This window comes from Mangifera indica, chromosome 19, assembly GCF_011075055.1.
Source record: "Mangifera indica cultivar Alphonso chromosome 19, CATAS_Mindica_2.1, whole genome shotgun sequence".
Taxonomy (NCBI): domain Eukaryota; kingdom Viridiplantae; phylum Streptophyta; class Magnoliopsida; order Sapindales; family Anacardiaceae; genus Mangifera; species Mangifera indica.
In genome coordinates, this window is record NC_058155.1 from 8,582,700 (window position 1) to 8,602,190 (window position 19,491).

Genomic DNA, 19,491 nt, shown 5'->3' on the forward strand with positions numbered 1-19,491 from the left:
AGGGAAAAATTCAAAATTTTCCCCTGTCCCACGGTCATCTATTGTCGGCCAGATTTCTAGCGATATTTGTGGTTTTTGGCCACCGAAAATGGCACAAAACGTTAGTGTATCTTCCGTTATCTTGTTTGAATCAAGTTATTGTTCATATTATTAAGATTTGAGTGAGATTTTGCAGTTTGAAAACTTTAGGGTTTTGATTTTGAACAATGCTTAAAATGTTTTGATTCTTGGTTGATTTTGTTGAATTGGTTGAGGGGTTTTGTATTATAGTCTATGTAGATTTGATTTGTGTTGAAATTGGAGGTCGAAATGACGAATTTTTAGTTGAAAATCCCTTCTGAAACGTTCGGCAGTCCGACAGTGGGAACAGTGTTTCCCACTGTCGAACAATTTCTCCCATAGTCGATAGTGGGTTAGGAGACTTAATTAGTGTTTTCAAAATATTAGGGAGCTGTGTGAGAATCCTCAGTCCACTGTGGGCTTTTTTGAAATTTACCACATGACAGTGCGTTGTTGCCGACGCTGCCGTGGGATGGGGGAGAAATTTAACGTTTTCAAAGTTTTAAGGGGAGAGGAAACAGGGGGAGATCTACGGGGGTCCATGTGAAATTTTAAACTGAATAGTGGGTAGGCCGTGAAAACCGTGGGTTAGGTGAAAATTAACGTTTTTAAAACTATAGGGTTTATATGTGACAGACTTTGAATGACCATAACTTTTTATCTGAGAGGAGTTACGGGGCCTATAATATATCAACGCGAAGCTCGTTTCGAGCTCTATAATGACAACCGCTTTGTCGATTGCACTAAATTTGGAGGCCAAAATAAAATTGTTTTAATGTGTATTATATAGTTTTTTTATTTTATCAAATTTAGGATTTTCAGTTTTTATGATTTTGAGTTTGTTTGTGACCATATTAGACTTTTTTCATATGTAATTTTCAAATTTGATATTTGTAATTACGATGTTCTTTTTAGACACATTTTACGATGTAATTATGAAATTTTTGATTGATTTTTCGGTTTTCTCGTTCATAAGCTATTTGAACGTATAGTTTTCGAAATTTAGATCTGTTTTTTAGATTTTTGAGTAATTTTTTTATTATTGACATTCTAGGGTATTTCAATATATCTATTTATTCATAACATGTTATTTTCAATATAGTTTTCACGAATTGATTTTTGCGATTCGAATTTAGAAATACGAATTTCTTCTTTCCGAAAGAACCCGTAGTAATTAATATTAAATAAAAATGAGAGTGAAAGTAAGTATTTAAGTGATATAAGAAATGTATGTAATGAGAGTGAGAGTGAGAGTGAGGGGGTTTATATAAATAAGGGGAAGGGTAATTTTGATATTTTAGAAAAAAACCATGGGTATTTTTGCTTAGGAATAGTGAATTTCGGCATTTTTACTTGAAAATGGTGACTTTGGGTATTTTTGTTTAGTGGGAGGGTATTTTGGCCATTTTTTATAATTTCTCTTTCAAAAATCTAAATCTAAATAATTATCTGCGGTCAATTAGTGTTAAAAAAAATGCTTTAACTCTAAAAGTGCAATTGAGATTTAAATATATATTTTTTTTCAATTTTAAAAATTTATAATTTACTCTAAATTTTAAAAAATTATATTTATCCCCTAAGAGGGCGTTTGGTTTGGATAATATTTTATTATCAAAATAGAAAGATTACCTTGAAGATAAAATACTTAGAAGATTACTGGGTATAAATGATTACTATGTTTGATAAAATTTGATAGGTATAAATAATTATTGTGTTTGGTTAAAGGTAATAAAAGATTACTATTAAATTATTTTACTTAAATACCCTTAAATATAATTATTTTTAAATATTTTTTATATTATTTGTCATATTAATTAAAAATAAATTTATTTTTATTTCAAAAAATTAATAAATAATAATATAATTATAATAAACTCAAAATTACCTTAGTAATATTTAAATACCTAAGCTGAAGGTGGTAATCAGATTAAAAAAAATCTTTATATAATCTTATGTATATATATATTTTGATACACTATTTATGTGTTTAAATTATGTATTAAAAAAGTATATATATAATATTATTCTTTTCCATTTCCATGGGGTAGCATAGTAATAAAGCACTTAGAACCTTCAAATGAAAGCATTTGGGTTTGAGATTTGGCGATATCATATCAATATCAGACCTTTTATTTACATAGTCCGATTAAAGTAGGATTTCTCCTCATAAAATAATTTTTTTCGTATTTTCCTCTTATACAAAATAGGGAATTACATTTTTAATTTAATGTACTTAATAATTGATATAACATATAAAAATGTAACACTACCTCTTACAATGTGTTTGATATAATATACGAAATTGTAACACTTTTAGTTAGTAAAAATATGAATTATTCATATTTAATTTGTATTTTCACTTAATTCACATTTTAAATACGTCATTCTAAATTTTTGAATCTAAAAAGTATTAAATATTTATTTTATATATCTCCTGTATTAAACACATATTGTTACCCTTCTTTTACATATTCTATTTTTTTATGAATTTTTAAAATACGAAAATGTCTCTTATATTTTTAATTAATTATCATAATATCATAACTACATAAAATAAAAAACTCAATTTTTTATCTTTCAAATCTCTAATATTTCACAATAATTTTTTATGATGATTAAATTTTAATTTATTTTATTTTCATCTTCATTTTCTAGGTGACACTATCTCTCACTCTTTGTAAGAAATATTGTGCAAAGATAAAAGATTGGCTTAGGCCTTGGCACAAAATGGATAGACTACACCTACCCTAATTTTAAAAAAAAAATACATGTTATTTTCGTTTTCAATCTTATCCTTTTTGACCAAAGGATCGTGTAGAGATAAAAGGTGGACTTGGGTCTTGCACAAAATAGACAGATTACACATACCCTAATTTTTAAAAAATACATGTTAATCATTGTATAGTTTAATGTATAATATAGTCCAAACCAATACATCCTAAATTCTGCCAAATCCTTAATTCACCTTACTTTCAAATTTTCCATCTTGCTTGCCAAAGCTTATTTTCAAAGTAGAAATTATCGGATTCATGTTGTTTTATTATTTTATTTTGTAAATCTTCAGCTATACCATTCTACTTGTTTTCATTTTTCAATAATTGATATTAAGATATTCATATATTTAGGTATAACATTCTAACTTAATTTTTTAATCAATATGTAAATAACATTTTGGTCTTTAATATAAATGATTAAGTTTTGATTTTAACAATTAGATTAATTTGTATACAATTTGAAGTTTAATTGATTCTCTGATGATTTTAACCCATTTATACGTAAATCTTTATATATTTTACTAGTATTAGAGTTGTAGCTAAGTTCTAAATTAGTAAGAATATTTTTTTTTTTGGTGGATTTTGGTTATTGTAAATACTTTTAATTATATTGGATTTAAATTGATTTTTTTTTTGGTTTCTTTTCATTGAATAAGTTTTTTATATAAAAAATTACTTGTGTTGTTGTACTATTTCCTTTCAATTTGATTGCTTCTTGTGATTTTAACCACCTCTTTCAAAACCTTTATGTATTTCACTTGTTTTAAAGTTATAATTGAACTCTAAATTTGTAGGGAATATTTTTTGTGGATGGTGCTAGTGTAAACACTTTTAACTTTATTGGATTTAAGTGAAATAACTTGTGTTATTGGATTTGGATGGAAGGAAGAGAAATAGATGTTGGCTGAAGATCGTCGGAAAAATCTCTTTATCACCAGAAAAATTGAATTTGAAAAATTAGAAACCTTAGAGAAAAAATTTAATATGATACATTTTGAAAGCTTTTTCAAAAATATGAAAAATTTCAAAACACGTTTATTTTTTTTAACGATTAAAAATCAATTTTATGTTTTACTATTTTTCATAATTTCAAACTCTTAACTCTGATTTTATCTCTTTTTCTCTTTGACATTTAAAGTTATTTTCTCTCTATCTTTGGCTTTTCTAAATCGTTGGCAAACACTAAAAAAATCAGTTTTGTCGAATTTGAAATATCCTATTTATTTGGTTTTTAGTTGATAGACTAAATTGGTTAATTGCATACATTATTTTTGTTGAAAAGATAATGTATTTTTTTAAAAGAAATATAGGTGGATGTATTTTTTTCTTAATTTGGTATTTATAAAAAATACCATATATTTATACACTTATAGGTTTTCACATATTTCTGTTTTTTTACCATTTTGAAGAAATATATTTCAGTTTTCAGTTTCTGTGCTATAGAGTGACGTCGGATAGTATTTCTTCTTATTAGATATAAAGTGCTAACGTCTCTCCTTAATTGAATTATATTTACTTCGTTAATTGAAATGGGGTTATTGATATTTAGTGTAATACTGAATGCAGGGAGGCGACGGAAGAATATACAAAGTGGCTGCATGGGGTGGCGGACAAGCTATTAAAGAGCTTGTCATTAGGATTAGGGCTTGGAGAAGATGAGGTGAAGAAGGCTTTGGGTGGCGAAAACCTTATTTATCTTCTGAAGATAAACCATTACCCTCCCTGTCCTCAGCCGGAGCTTGCTCTTGGTCTGGCGGAGCACACGGACATGAGCGCCATCACTATTCTGTTACCAAATGAAGTTCAGGGCCTCCAGGCCGGCAGGGATGGCCATTGGTACAACGTCAACCACGTTACAAATTCGCTTGTCATTCACATTGGCGATCAAATGGAGGTAAAATATATATATATACACACACCCACACGCTTGATATCTTTTTAATACACATGAAATTGAGATGGGTCCATCATAGTTATAAGTATACATATCATACAATACAAATAAAAAATTATGTATATCCTAAAATGTATTTATAATATACAATATAACAGATATATTATATAGTACGATACGTATATTATAATATAATATATATTACTAATATAGATCAATATATCTTCTAAAAAAAATAAAAATATAGTAATATTATATACGGAAGATTTTAAAATTTCAAAAGCATTTGAGATATTTTTAAAAATAATAACGTATCAATTATAATTTTTTATTATTTTATTTTTAAAAAATATAATAAAAATTTTAATTTTTAATAAATAATATAATACATAATTTAACTACTATATTCTTGGTTACTTCAAAGTGAGTTAAATGGTGAACTGAAGCCGATGACAATGGGGATGAGAGAGAGATAAGAGCTGAAGAAAATAAAAGTGAGGCGTAGGATAAGTAAAACAAAACAGTTAAAAAAATGTATTCTGTTTCGCTAAGGTCCTAGAAAGAGGGAGGAAAATAAATGGTATTATTTTTTTAGAATTATTTATTTATCAATTTATATAATTATATAATAAATTTTTTTATTATTAGATCCATCAATTGTAATTAATATCCTAATTTAATCTCTAATACTGATCCATCAATTGTAAGCAATTAATATTACATTTATAGGTGTCAACTTTAAGTAGGTCGAAATTTAAGTTGAGCGAAACCGTTTATATAGTACTGTACGTTTCACCTAATTTTGTTGTCTCATTATTCTTGAAACTCCATAAAAAAAATTATGAGAGGGAGCTACAACTTGTCACATTTATACCAGCCATAACCGTTTGAGGCTGAAGAAAAATTAATCTCATGGCGATCGAAACAGGGCGAGCCATTGAGCTGAAAGAAAAAATCCCAGAAGAGTTCATTAGGTCACAACATGAACAACCAGGGCTCACCACCATTCATGGAATGGCCCTTGAGGTCCCCGTCATTGATTTGAATGACCCTGATGAGGAAAAAGCCCTGAATCTGATCGTTGATGCGAGCCAGAAATGGGGGATGTTCCAAATTGTGAATCATGGCATTCCTTGTGAGGTTTTAAGCAAATTACAGCAAGTTGGGAAGGAGTTTTTTGAGCTTCCACAGGAAGAGAAGGAGGTATATGCTAAACCTCCCGAGTCTAAAGGCATTGAAGGCTATGGAACAAAGCTTCAAAAAGAATTAGAAGGGAAGAAAACTTGGAACGATCATTTGTTTCATAAGATTTCTCCCCCATCGGCTATTAATTACCAATTTTGGCCTAAAAATCCTCCTTCGTACAGGTGTGTAATGTAACTTTCTCTAATTTATGTGATACCTAGAAAGCACTGAAATGCACTATAAGGTGTGTTTCTACGTTTTTGAAATGTTTTCGTTTTTAAAATATCCTGAAATTGATACGAAACATTTTGAAAGCTTTTTTGGAAATATGATAAATTTCAAAACGTGTTTATTTGTTTTAACAATTAAAAATTAATTTTATGTTTCACTATTCTTCACAATTTCAATCTCTTAATTCTGATTTTATCTCCTTTTCTTTTTGACATTTAAAGCTTCTCTCTTTTTTTACGTGTTAAAACTATTTCTTCTCATCTCTGGCTTTTCTAAATCGTTGGCAAACACTAAAAAGATCAATTTTGTTATATTTAATATACCTTATTTATTTGGTTTTTAGTTGATAGACTAAATTGGTTAATTGTATACATTATTTTTGTTGAAAAGATAATGTATTTTTTTTTAAAGAAATATAGGTGCTGTAGAGTGACGTCGGATAGCATTTCTTCTTATTAGATATAAAGTGCTAACGTCTCTCCTTAATTGAATCATATTTACTTCGTTAATTGAAATGGGGTTATTGATACATAGTGTAATATTGAATGCAGGGAGGCGACGGAAGAATATACGAAGTGGCTCCATGGGGTGGCGGACAAGCTATTAAAGAGCTTGTCACTAGGATTAGGGCTTGGAGAAGATGAGGTGAGGAAGGCTCTGGGGGGCGAAAACCTTATTTATCTTCTGAAGATAAACCATTACCCGCCCTGTCCTCAGCCGGAGCTTGCTCTTGGTCTGGCGGAGCACACGGACATGAGCGCCATCACTATTCTTTTACCAAATGAAGTTCAGGGCCTCCAGGCCTGCAGGGATGGCCACTGGTACAACGTCAACTACGTTACTAATTCGCTTGTCATTCACATTGGCGATCAAATGGAGGTAATATATATACACACACACACACACACACACACACATACACGCACACACACACTTGATATCTTTTTAATACACATGAAATTAAGATGATCCATCATAGTTATCAGTATACATATCTTATAATACAAATAAAAAATTATGTATATCCTAAAGTGTATTTATAATATACAATATAACAAAAATATTGTATAATATAATATGTATATTACAGTATGATACATATTAACGATATAGATCGATGCACCTTCTAGAATAATGAATATATAGTCAAATTATATAAAAGAGATTTTAAAATTTCAGAAGTATTTAAAATATTTTTTAAAAATAATGTGTTAAAATTTGAAAAGTATTTGAGATATTTTAAAAAATGATAACTTATCATGTATTATTTTATTTTTTAAAAAATATAATAAAAATTTTGATTTTTAATATTCCATCAATTTAACTACCATACTATGAGTTACTTCAAAGTGAGTGAAATGGTGAACTGAAGCCGATGACAGTGGAGGTGAGAGAGAGATAGAACTTAAGAAAATAAAAATGGGGAGTAGGATAAGGAAGTAAAACAATACAGTTAAAAAAAAGTATTCTGTTTCACTAAGGTCCTAGAAAGAGGGACGAAAATAAATGGTATTAATTTTTTTTTACAATTATTTATTCGTCAATTTATATAATTATATAATAAATTTTTTTGTTATTAGATTATCTCACTCTGTTATCCCGAGATAGTTATATTTTTAACTCAAATATAAAATTGCAAATCCACCTCTTGACGTTACAAATACAGTTAGATTTAAATTACTCTAAACTTAAATTCGGTTTGATATATAGAAATAGAGTTCGAGCCCAAATTTGGTCTCATTGAGTTAGTTGTAAATGAGCTTAAGCTTGGCTAGAACTCAATTCAAGTTTCTATTTTAACTAATTTGTTATTAAAATAACATCGTTTTAATATATATAGATCAAAAAAACTTTATTTTGTATCAAAATTTTTAATTTATGAGTTTAACAAATAGCTTGAGCTCAAGCTTGAAGTTGTAGGCTCAAGCTCATTTGAAACTGACTCGTTTTAAATTCGGTCGAACTAAATTCGATTAGAATCCAATATTATCTACAAATATGAGTATTTAACTCTTGTCATTAATTTTTTGATTAATATATTAGCCCTTTAATTTTCTGGTCAAATTATTTTTTGGCAGATTTTGAGCAATGGGAAGTACAGGAGTGTGCTCCACAGAGTGACAGTAAATAAGGAGAAGACAAGATTGTCATGGCCAGTGTTCTTAGAGCCACCAGTCGACCTGGAGGTAGGGCCTCATCCGAAGCTCGTAAATGAACAGAATCCTGCCAAATTCAAGACCAAAAAATTTAGTGACTATGCTTATTGTAAACTCAACAAGGTTCCCCAGTAAGTCTATTTGCAGCTGTCGGGGGGCCTCTAGTCTTATTAATAACAGCTTATTTACTACTCTTTTAGTGATAATGTTAAGTTGGTCAATAAACCGTAGAGATATGAAAGATCAATTGTTGATTTTGTCGGAGTATGAGTATCAATATTTTACAATACATAGTACATATCCTACAATATGATATGATATAGATAAAAATTGATATGGATCATGAGAAGTATAAAATAAATACGATATAGTAGACATATCGTATAATATAACACGTATTCATAGTATAATATATATTACCAATACAAATTAATATATTTTTTGAAAAAAATGATAATATAATAAAAATGTATGTAAAAAATTTTAAAATTTTAGATGTTTTTGTTATTTTTTTAAAATAATGATATATCATTTAAATTTTTTATTATTTTATTTTTTCAAAATCATATTACACAATTATTTTTCATAATAATCAGTAAAAAGAAAGGAAAGAATCCAAAAGTTGAAATCCAAGAGTGGGTGGCACTTACATTTCCTAAAATATGACTATATGAGATATAAATTGTGCAGTGGAACAAAATCTTGTAATTATTTATTGTGCTCTTGTTTATGGAACAGCAAAAAAGCTGTTTAAATTGGAATCCATTCAGAACTTGAAATTCCTTGTCCACACAGGTACACAGAACATCGGAATCCCTATGGCAAAGGAGATTAGTACTGTGGCAAGGGCATATGCATAGGCTCTCCATGGTTGGTTGCTCTCCCGCATTGCATTGAACTCAGCAACAAAAGTAGACACTGTACTCAAACCACCCAGAAATCCGAATTGTATGCCACCGACAACTACGTTGCTGGTATTATTATTCTCCTGCACACACAAATATCTACTTATCAAAATTTTTGAACAAATCATTTGCACAAACACACACTTAAAAAAATGGCAAACCGTTAACGGTGATAAGTTAAACTGTTGGCACCAAAACCTATGTTAAACTAGTAACTCAAAGACGCTGGCCTCATTTTTTTCTTTTTTAATTTGGTTCATCAAAAACAAATCCAAAAAATATATTTACTGGTAAACTCAAAACATCACAAATGTTTATAATTAAGGTTAGATTCAAATTAAATTTGTTCGAGTTAAAAAAAGAGTATAGAACAAACTTAGTTAAAATAAATTCAAGCTTACCCCTAAGAATTAAATATTTTCAAGATTAAGTTCAAGTTTTAAGAGTTTTTAATTTGTCAAACTCTCAAGTCATTTTTTGCTTGGTTACAGATTAAACTAAACTCGAGTTTGACTCTCCTCCAGTGAATCAAACTCAATTACATTTAAATCGAGACGAGTTTACATATGGCTTGATTTGAATTTAACATGTGAGACATATTGGAATAGGGATGTTTTTTTTTTTAAGTTTAGATAGACACATAGAAGGAGGCTGATATAAACATAGGCCGAATTGCGAATACATACCGCCTCCCTGACAGTAGCAAGTGCTGCCACGATAAGAGCTGCGGAAACATTGGCAATCAGAGTACCAAATGGAACCCATTTCAGATAACCAGCCCTCCCTAACCCACGTCCATTCAGTCGGGCTAAGAACCACCTGATCCAGACGCCTGGAGGCGCAACAATGCAACTCAACCATAGCTGGGCCTCACTGCTATCACTATCATATTCCTTCTTCATTAGCACTCCACTCACACACCATAAAACTCCTAGCAAAAGAGTCAATATTACCATTGCTGCCAAATGACGCTTTAAACTATCCACTCTGCAGTTGCTGCTCAAGTCCGGAATTTCTTTGTTTGTACTTGAGTAAAATCTTTTTAGAAGCCACTTGAAACCGTTGGCTGTCTCAATCCCGAAAATTATGGAGTAGGCCACAAGAAACAATCCTACAAAACAACCAAAATGGAAATGAGATTAGGACAGGGCCAATTTTATTCCCGAGTCTCACAATTGCCATATTACCTAGGAAAAAGCCGAGAAAAGCATGCACCCACTTGCCATTGACGGCGAGATCAAGCATTTTCTGATTCCAGCCACTGAAAGTTGTAAGGCTCCCCAAGTAGCCAGTTGTCAAACCGATGGCTAAAAATTCAGAGACTTTGGAAATGTCTCCTTTGAAAACAACACCCCACCAGCCCATCAAGAAAGAACCAATCTGGAGGGATCATATTGATTTTGTATGAGAAAATTAATTTTCAAAATGTTCACAATCATTTAAAAAAAAAAAAAAGATCTGAAAACAGCAAATCATGAATAATGCATTTTGTGTGAAAAATGCAAAAGCCTTTCTACCAGCTGTAGGGAAATCAGTTTAACACCAGATTGCCTTGGTTTAGCAAAGGAAAATTTTAAGGCTTTGGTAGAAAGCCTCTTAGAGTGGCAGATCATCAAATACCCTTTAACTATCAAGCACCCAATCATTCAATTTCAAGTCAACTTCCAGTACTCTGGAATTAAAATACATCTGTCAGTCTAATCTAAATCCAGACTCTTTGACTGACACTTTCAAATCTGCATCCATCATGTCACTGATGAAATCTCCTTCAGAAAATATGAAATTACAAGTTTGGAATTAGCCAAAAAGCAGGTAAAAGTGAGATTTGTTTCTGAATGTAATGTTTGATGAAAGAGTATGATCTTATGAGTATGCTTTTCAACTTGAGTGCGTGTGAAAGACAGGTAGAATGAAATACCATATTAGAAGGAAGGTCAAGGTATAGGATGCTCAATTCATTTGTCACATGAGCAATACTGGGGCCAAAAAGCTTTTGCAGCAAATACCTTGTTAATGTCTGCACAATAATTTTTTCAATGAAAATTTGTAATTGTCAGAAACCTGCTCAAATCACCCCCAACCAACTTAAACCAGCTAGTACACACAAACGGAATTGATTTACAGGAAGTAAAATAAAACGGCACCCAAAAGAAGTAAACCACCACTGTATTTTATATATTCTCAAATTGCTAATTTTAGCTATTTTGAGAGATCAATGCTCTCCATTTTTGGTCATTCAAGAGGCTATAACTATCTTTAATTTGTCTAGCGTTCGAGAGACTAGACTCTCTTCCACAATCAATCAAAGGTTGCCCAAACAAAATCCAAGTTTCTTCTCCCTTCTCTTCTTTCCTAATCTCTCTTTTATACTTATTTCATGACTACTCATACATGTTTCATAACTGTCCAATCTAATTTAATAACCACACATACATATTTCACCTAAGTGTTAGTTCTAACATTAGTAGATGATATAAACCTTAAGAGAATCACATGTTAAAAACTAATTTTTGAAATTGGAGAGGTCAAAACAACTCATATTTCCCGATGTCAGATCTAAATCTCATATTTTACACTTAATCATAACAGTAACTATCAATAAATACAAATATAAAGGTTACTTTTACAAACCTTGAACCTGATGAATAGCAGAATTCAAATTTAAAGAAAGATCAAGGGTCTATCTCATTGACCAATCTTACTAGAATGGAATGATTGTAATTTCAGAAGCATCTATGTAATGCTTATGATTGGGAAGGGAGTTCCAACACTAAACAACAGGGAGCTTAGAGTAAGCAAACGAGAAAAAGGAAATTCTGGAGTTGAAGATCAAACTGAAGATGACTAAAGGGGGAATATAGATGTTAATAGCAAAAGAAAACCTTCGGAAACATGTCTGTCACTAGTCATATGCTGCTTTCAGTAACATTTCACTTTGTTCTAATGACAATAGAAAGTTTGTTTCGAATACATTGTGTTTAGAGGGTTGGTGCCAAGTAAGTACTTGCACACTAGATGAATGGAGTGAAAAATAAGGCTAAAAGGTAATGAACAGATTGCATAAGAAACCAAAATGATAAATTAGGAATTGAAATATATTTCAGCTGATTTTAATGTTGCCTACTGCCGATCTAAAAGTTTGAGGAAATACTAGTTATGAATATTACCCCAAGAATCCCAAAAACAGCCAAATGGAGAAGACATGATATATACTCCAATGACAATGGTAACACTTTCTCCTTCTCCTGCAAGTAGAAACGTTGAAACTTATAATTTACCGGCACATTATTAAGGAAATAAAACAAACTCTATGTGCATATTACCACCAACACTACAAAGAATAAAAAAGGCTCTATCCTTGACCATATATCACTAAAGAATTTGAGGCGAACTATAAAGTGTAAGCTCACCTGTTTTTGATCCTCAGACAAATGTAATGGCGTTGCGGGACGAAATATGATTTCCTCAGGTAAAGGTGTCACCACACTGACTGCATTGAGTGCAGCGGGATCACGAGACCGGAACCCCAAAGATTGCAATAGATTTAACTCTGAAAAGGGAATAGTTTCTCCATTCTCCGATGCATGATCAATAGAGAACCGCAGGCTACCACTGTCACTGTTCCGGCGGTTGTGAAGCGCTCGATCCCCAATATCACCTGTCTCTGAAACAGTCTCACTTTCAATGCCATTATCCAGTTGAGGACGCGACAAACTCAAGGAATACCTTCCCAATGAAGAACTTGCACTGCTTGCTTGACCAAATGATCCACGTCTCCTAAATTCAGCATCATCAGTCCCACAATCCATGAACCTTCTCCACAGTCACAGGATTGTTTGTCCCGGAAACTTATCACAAGTGCTGCAATAGAAGTATGTATTGACTCAATTAAACCAAGAATATATGAAAAATTGACAATAGTTGAGAAGCAAGTGATGCAGGTGCTATTAATGTTTTTATAAGTTTCCTTGGGCAGTGGGCAATGGTAACTTATGCAAAAGAGAAAACATCTATACTCTTTCAAGAGTAAAAGCATATAAAATTAATAGTAGTCCAAGTAAATTTCCGCACCGTAAATGCATTTCCCACCCAAGGTTTGGTCTAAAAACACTTTTCAGCCCTAGTTTGCATAAGTAACATTTTTTTACCCACATGTTTTAAAAATAATAATTTTACTCTATTAATTTTAAAAGTAAAAAATAACAACTTTTTAGCGGATCCCAATGTTTTAAAAATGATAATTTAACCCATAAAAACATTATTACATTTTATTTAATTATCTCGAGGTATAATTGTTGTTTTTAAAACTATTAAGAAAAAACTGATATTTCAAAAATTTTCAAACAGATCTCCAAACATTTTTAAAATTTCAAATAACCCCCTACAAATTTTCATAAAGACTCATGATATTTTTAAAAATTATGATTTATTCTCTAATATATGATTATATGACAAATAATAAGAACATATAAATAAGAGATAAGAGTTAAAAAAAAAACTAAAATAAGTGGTTTCTTAATAATTTTGATATATAAAGGGTTGTTTTTTATTTGTGTTAATTTAGGGTTATTTGATAATTTTGCAAAATGAAATAGTACGGATAAAATGATAATTTCACAAATTTATTACTATTGTTTTATTAACTGAGTTTAATTTTAGATGGAAGAATGTTATTTATGCTTGATTTTTGGGTAAAAAAATATTATTTATTTTAACTAAAAGTGAAAAAGTGTTTTAAGGCTAAACCTTAGGTGGGAAAATGTAATTCACTCATTTCTGCATGAAGACGTGCTACAAATTTGAAAAATAAACTAAAGGAAAGATATCATCAAACCAGAACCTTTTATACAATTTTACACAATTATGTTCTCAGCTACATATTAGAATACCTAACTCTTTAAATGGAATCACTCAAATCCCAATTATGCTTCTCATATTTAAACACTCAGCAGATCATGAGGATATAATTGGCAAACTATGGAATAATAAAATCATATTTAAATCAAACAAAACAATCCAGTATACTTTCAAAATAAATCAACAATTTATAATATGCAAAATAATAAGAGAAAAAAGGGTTCTTCGTACATCCACATTGTGACGGTCAAGCATCCAAGAGTATCTTGGAAACTATGAGATATAACTCACAAACAAAAAAGGACCTATATGTTATATTTTAAAACGAAGAAGTTTACCATATTCTATTCTACTTTAATACCTTCAAAATTTTCTCTAATTAATTCCAAAAGTGATAATATGAGCTTTTGCCTATGAACCTATTAACAATTTCATTGTTTAAAAAATAATAATTCACAATACACTTATAGTATTTCAGTTTCAGAAGAAGTTTTTAATATAGTTTTCAATGATTGAAGATGTGTTCTTCCACTAAGAGAACAGAAATCGAACCCAAACTAAAGATAATAAAAATTATATAAAAAGGGAAAGGCAAGGCCCACTGGAATTTTGACTTGATGTAAATTTACACTTCAAAAAGAAAATCAAACTTAGGAACAGAGAATCTGAACTGCAAAGTTTTCTAGTTGCTTATTATTACCAAAATAATTAATAATTGATTGCGCAGGTTAATCACTCAACAGGAACTATCACGTGAACTGTAGCTAATAGTAAAAAAGTAAACAAAGAAACTTACCTAAAAAAAGTTCATTGCGAAAATAAAGAAAGAAAAGTCAGATCATAGGAGAAAGCAAACTGTTACAAACTTTCTAAAATTAAAATATACGACACAAGAAGAAAGAAAATGATCATACCTGCCGCCGAAAGGTCTTCTGAAAAATTCTCGTTCAGATGACGACGGAACTGAAAGATAAACAAAAATGAAACCGTAAACAAGAGACGCTAAATTTATTGAAAAGCTTAAAAGTAGTGCATGTAACGCGAGTCACGTGACGTTCGAGTGAAAAGTGGATCTGAGGAGACGCCAGAATAAGCCTTCCGGCCTCTTGAGTTTGACGGCCTTCGGATTTAAGAGATGGAGGAATTTGGTTTTTCTTCTGTTTTCTATGAACTAGAGGAGTGAAAAGCGCGTTAATAGAGTGAGCTGAGGGAGCCGAAGTATGATGATGCCCCCTTTTTCCTCTGAAAGTTTGACTGTCTCTAGAATAAATAGATGAGAGGTTGACAACCACGATGGACACACGTCGGTGTGTGAGGAATTGACGCACCAAAACCAACCAACGTAAAAGAGTCTGTTTTGGCAGGAGATACTTATCGTTTTACGCTCTCTAACGTTCGTCGTTAAAATGTACGAGGAGGTTTGCGTACAAAAAGGAAGGGATAAAATTCTTCTATAAAGCCCCTGACGGCTAACATTTAAGGAAAAGATAATGTTATGAGGGCAAGTTTAGGGAAATTAATTAAAATAGGCGTTAAATTAGTTGTGTAAATTTTTTTTGATAAAATTTTAATAGTTTTATCTTTTTAAATAAATTATATTTTTTATATCAAGAATACTTTTTATCCTATTTCTCCACACTCAAAGTAATTATTATTGGAAAATCTGTTTTTGATAGTATACAGATTAATTTTTTTGTATAGATTCAAAATAAATTAATTTTTGATATAATAGTTGTTATTTATGTATCTTTATAAAATGATGAATATAACTATATAGAATACATGTGGGTAGTGTATAGGCGCAAAAGGGTGCACATTTTTCTAAAAGGGTATGCGTTTTTTTGAAAGGGGGCAAAAATGAGCAAAAGGGTGTGTGTTTTTTCGAAAGGATACACATTTTTTTGAAAAGGTGCATGTTTTTCTGAAAGGGTGCTCATTTAACCCTATTTGACATGATCGATTATATCTCAAAAGAGTGATTTAATTTAGATAAAATCTCTTCTGTGAACAAAAAAAACTCTAATAAAAATAAAGTTTGGTTCATGAATTTAACGGTTATTCTAATAATTTATATTTTATTATTGATATTATTTTAATTAATTTTTTAAAAATCTTTGAATATCGATAATAATTTGATATATAATATAAGAATTCATCTAATTATCAACTCTATTTTATGTATTTTTATCTAAATGATCTTAATTTAATTTCAATCACACCCTTATTAATTTTTATTATAAAAATATTTTTATTTTAATTAATATGATAGATAATATAAAAAATATTTTAAAATAATTATTTTTATAAGCATTTAAATACAAGTTTGGTCTTTGCTAATTGCCACACAAAGGGAGGAGAACGAGCATCACATCACGTGAGTGAGGCGGATCCTAATATAGACACGTGGAGTGATCAAAGATGTTGTGAAATAAAAAGATTATGGTACATTTTAATTAATATCAAATTTAATATAAACATTTGAAAAAAAAAATTACATTTGAAAATTTAATAGAGGATGAAAAGAAATTTGTAATTACTTTTAAAATGATGTGAACATTCTAGTAATTGACTAAAATGAGGGTGATTATATGGTAATTTAACCAAGAAGAAATTTTCCTCCGGCATATTCCAACGGTGTATGCACGCTTGTTACAGCTAAAAGCTTGCCTTGCCGTCCCCCGACATTCAACCACAAGTATATAGGCGTATGGCCGACAAGTCGTAATATTTTTTAAGAGTGAACAACTGCTGGTTTTAACACTTTTTTCTGCACAGATGGCTTGCGCAGTGCTATCAGTTTGAATAAAAAAACAAAATGTGAAACACGTCTCCTTACGGCAAATTATCATTTCGTGATTTATTTACCTTGGGAGAATCATACCACCGGCAAGGGTGGTCCTTATATCAAATTATTTAAATTTTGGGATAATTAAGATTCAAAAACTTACCTCTCCGAATTAAAGAAAAGTCATATAAATCTGAGTCTATACTTTATATTTGGGGTCCTTACACAAATATTGTTTGTACTTTAATTAGCAATTATTAAGTGATATTTAAACTATGATTAAATTTGAATTGAATTGAATTTGAGATCGTTGAATTCATCTCAAATATGTTCGAGCCCAAGTTTGATATGAGTTTGAACTTAAATTGAGCTTTGAACTTGATTTGATATTAAAACAATATCATTTTGATTTATATTAATAAAAACACCATTTGTGTCAATTCGTATTGAATTTTTTAAACTCACAAATTTAACGAACCAAAAACTTGAACTAAAAAATATATAATTGTTAAACTAGAATTTGAATTAAACTTATTTAAATTAATGTATCATTTTTTTTAATTTATGTATAGTATTAATTTTAAGTTACTCAAAAGAAGACAAATTTCAGTGATAAAAACAATGTACATGGGTATCAATTGTCTAATAATCCAAGCAGTATTTTTCTTAATCTACAAAGATAAACAGTATTTTCGTAAAAGAAATATAATTATAAACTTCTAATAACCAAAGTTATTAGGTATAGGTTGCCGGGACCCGTATTTGTTTTTTTACTGACGGCCCGAATAAACCTGCGGCTGCGGGTTTCCACAGTAACTGGAATAAATAAAGAAATTAGGCCGAATAAATCTTAAGTAAAGAAATAGAAGGGCAATCAATGGACGAAGATAATGCATCAGATGAGCACAACCGCAGGCAGAATCTCAATCAGATAAAATCTTTATAAGAAAGATTAGGAAAGAAAAAAATCTTGCAATCATAAAAAAAAATAAGTTAAGCTAGGGGTAATTAATGTAATTTTATTTTTTTAAATTTTGTCTCACTCTCTACCTCTTCGGATGCTCCGATGAGTAGGAAGAGAACAAAAATTCTTTATCATTCTCGTATTGAGGACAAAGTGAAGTCAATGCAATAATGATAACATAGATTAAGGTATTTAATATCTATCAGACCAATTGTCATCTCTACTCACATAATCAATATAGGTTTTCAAGTCGTATAAGTTAATTTATTTTCAACCTATTGCCAAGTATGTATAATAATTTTCTAATCCGGAACATACTTAATGATTATCGAAAGGATAATTTTCATGTGTATATACATTTTAAGTGAGATTACATGTTTAATTTTCAACCGTATAAATTCTATAATAATGTTTTATTAAATATTTTGCTACCAGTTGTCGTTGGTTTGAAATATCATTCCCATTAACTACTATAGATTTTGACTTCCTTTTAATAATAGAATGGAATATTGGAAAGAAGCTTTTGCTAAAAGTATGACGAGGAATGATAGAGGTTCGAGCTAGTGATAGTCACATGCAGCATGGAAGGTTGAGAATTGAGGATTGAGATGGAGAAGGCATATTCCTTTATCTTGATGGGTACATGTATGGCATCTGGAGATGGTAGAAGCTGAGCCAGACCTTTTCAGGTTCTTTGGTCAGTACGTGATTCCGTTTAGCTGGCTGGGCCACCTTTCTTTTTCTCTCCTACTTAAAGCCAATGCTAGCAAATTAAAGGCCAAAATAATCCTAAATTCATACTTAGAAAATTTTTAAAAATTCAAATATCTATTTAGCACCTAACTTTTATCAGAATTTTCTATTAGAGTTACGGATAAAACCGTTATTTTATTAGTAATATTAAAAAAAACTATAATTTACTTATTCACCTTAAGTTTTAAAAATTAACAATTTCACTATAGACTTTACTTTTCTAATTTTGAAAAATAATTTTTTCCCCTTAAATCCTTAGGGTTTCTTTTTTCCTTCTCCGATGAAGAAACAAGGAGACAGTGACCATCTCCGACAGATGAATCTTCATTGACAGAGATGAAGAGACGTCTCTTCATCTCTTTGTCTTCATCCAGTTCGACCAACGATTGATGTTGTCAGCATCCCCTCCCGTCGTTTCCTCCTTGCCCGTGACTCTCATTTGTCCTTTGTCGTCAAGCATCGATTAAACTAATGAGCGGATGCGATGTCTCACTTCTATACATGACATCGTCGGTTGTCTAGTGTAAGAGAGAAGGCAAGATCTACATCAGCTCAACCTAGGCAAAGAAGGATGCTGGAGGGTGAGGAGTGGATGCTAGAAACTGAAGTTCAAGGGGGGTGAAATAAGGTTTTCAAAATTTTGGGGGGTAGCTGCAATGGGATAAAGATGGAAACCCTAAATGATGATGAAATGACACTTTTATCCTTTATACTAACAGTAAAATTTAATAGAAGTTAAATGACTGGTAGGTGTTTAAATTTTTAAAATTTCATGGATTGGAGTTTTAAAATATATTAAATCTTATGTGGGAATAAGTCTTTTGGCCTAAATAAAATTTAAGGCCAAAAGACTTGTAAACCAACCCACACAAACCCCAACACCCCCCCCCCCCCACAAATATGGTGAAATCCCAAAGTTCTTACTCT

General features: G+C 30.6%; 2 protein-coding genes across 6 annotated transcripts; one reads left to right on the forward strand and one right to left on the reverse strand.

Moving 5' to 3' along the window:
- The first annotated feature begins 5,601 nt into the window (after positions 1-5,601).
- Positions 5,602-8,557, forward strand: LOC123202765 (flavonol synthase/flavanone 3-hydroxylase-like). The gene is made up of 3 exons (XM_044618882.1): positions 5,602-6,095; positions 6,696-7,023; positions 8,223-8,557. The coding sequence occupies exons 1-3, from the start codon at positions 5,641-5,643 to the stop codon at positions 8,433-8,435; spliced, it is 996 nt and encodes a 331-aa protein (XP_044474817.1). The 5' UTR covers positions 5,602-5,640; the 3' UTR covers positions 8,436-8,557.
- A 427-nt stretch (positions 8,558-8,984) lies between these two features.
- On the reverse strand, positions 8,985-15,491 carry LOC123202764 (fluoride export protein 1-like). 5 transcript variants are annotated; one of them, XM_044618880.1, is made up of 9 exons: positions 15,112-15,490; positions 14,977-15,025; positions 12,932-13,066; positions 12,616-12,869; positions 12,373-12,450; positions 11,124-11,222; positions 10,393-10,585; positions 9,892-10,316; positions 8,985-9,288 (listed from the first exon to the last, which is right to left on the reverse strand). In XM_044618880.1, exons 3-9 carry the CDS (start codon positions 12,996-12,998, stop codon positions 9,067-9,069), a joined length of 1,338 nt encoding a protein of 445 aa, XP_044474815.1. In that variant the 5' UTR covers positions 12,999-13,066; positions 14,977-15,025; positions 15,112-15,490; the 3' UTR covers positions 8,985-9,066. The 5 variants fall into 5 exon arrangements, with proteins under 5 accessions (XP_044474815.1, XP_044474813.1, XP_044474814.1 ...); XM_044618878.1 differs by having other exon boundaries at positions 12,616-13,066; XM_044618879.1 differs by having other exon boundaries at positions 14,977-15,490.
- Between the last annotated feature and the right edge of the window lie 4,000 nt (positions 15,492-19,491).

Excerpts from the sequence above, each read along its gene's own strand:
- LOC123202765 (XM_044618882.1), top strand. The coding sequence starts at position 5,641 with ATGGCGATCGAAACAGGGCGAGCCATTGAGCTGAAAGAAAAAATCCCA. Across the intron at positions 6,096-6,695 it reads AAAAATCCTCCTTCGTACAG|GGAGGCGACGGAAGAATATA; the intron begins GTGTGTAATGTA and ends TATTGAATGCAG. Across the intron at positions 7,024-8,222 it reads ACATTGGCGATCAAATGGAG|ATTTTGAGCAATGGGAAGTA; the intron begins GTAATATATATA and ends ATTTTTTGGCAG.
- LOC123202764 (XM_044618878.1), bottom strand. The coding sequence starts at position 13,014 with ATGGATTGTGGGACTGATGATGCTGAATTTAGGAGACGTGGATCATTT. Across the intron at positions 12,451-12,615 it reads TGTCTGAGGATCAAAAACAG|GAGAAGGAGAAAGTGTTACC; the intron begins GTGAGCTTACAC and ends TTCTACTTGCAG. Across the intron at positions 11,223-12,372 it reads CTGTTTTTGGGATTCTTGGG|ACATTAACAAGGTATTTGCT; the intron begins GTAATATTCATA and ends ATTATTGTGCAG.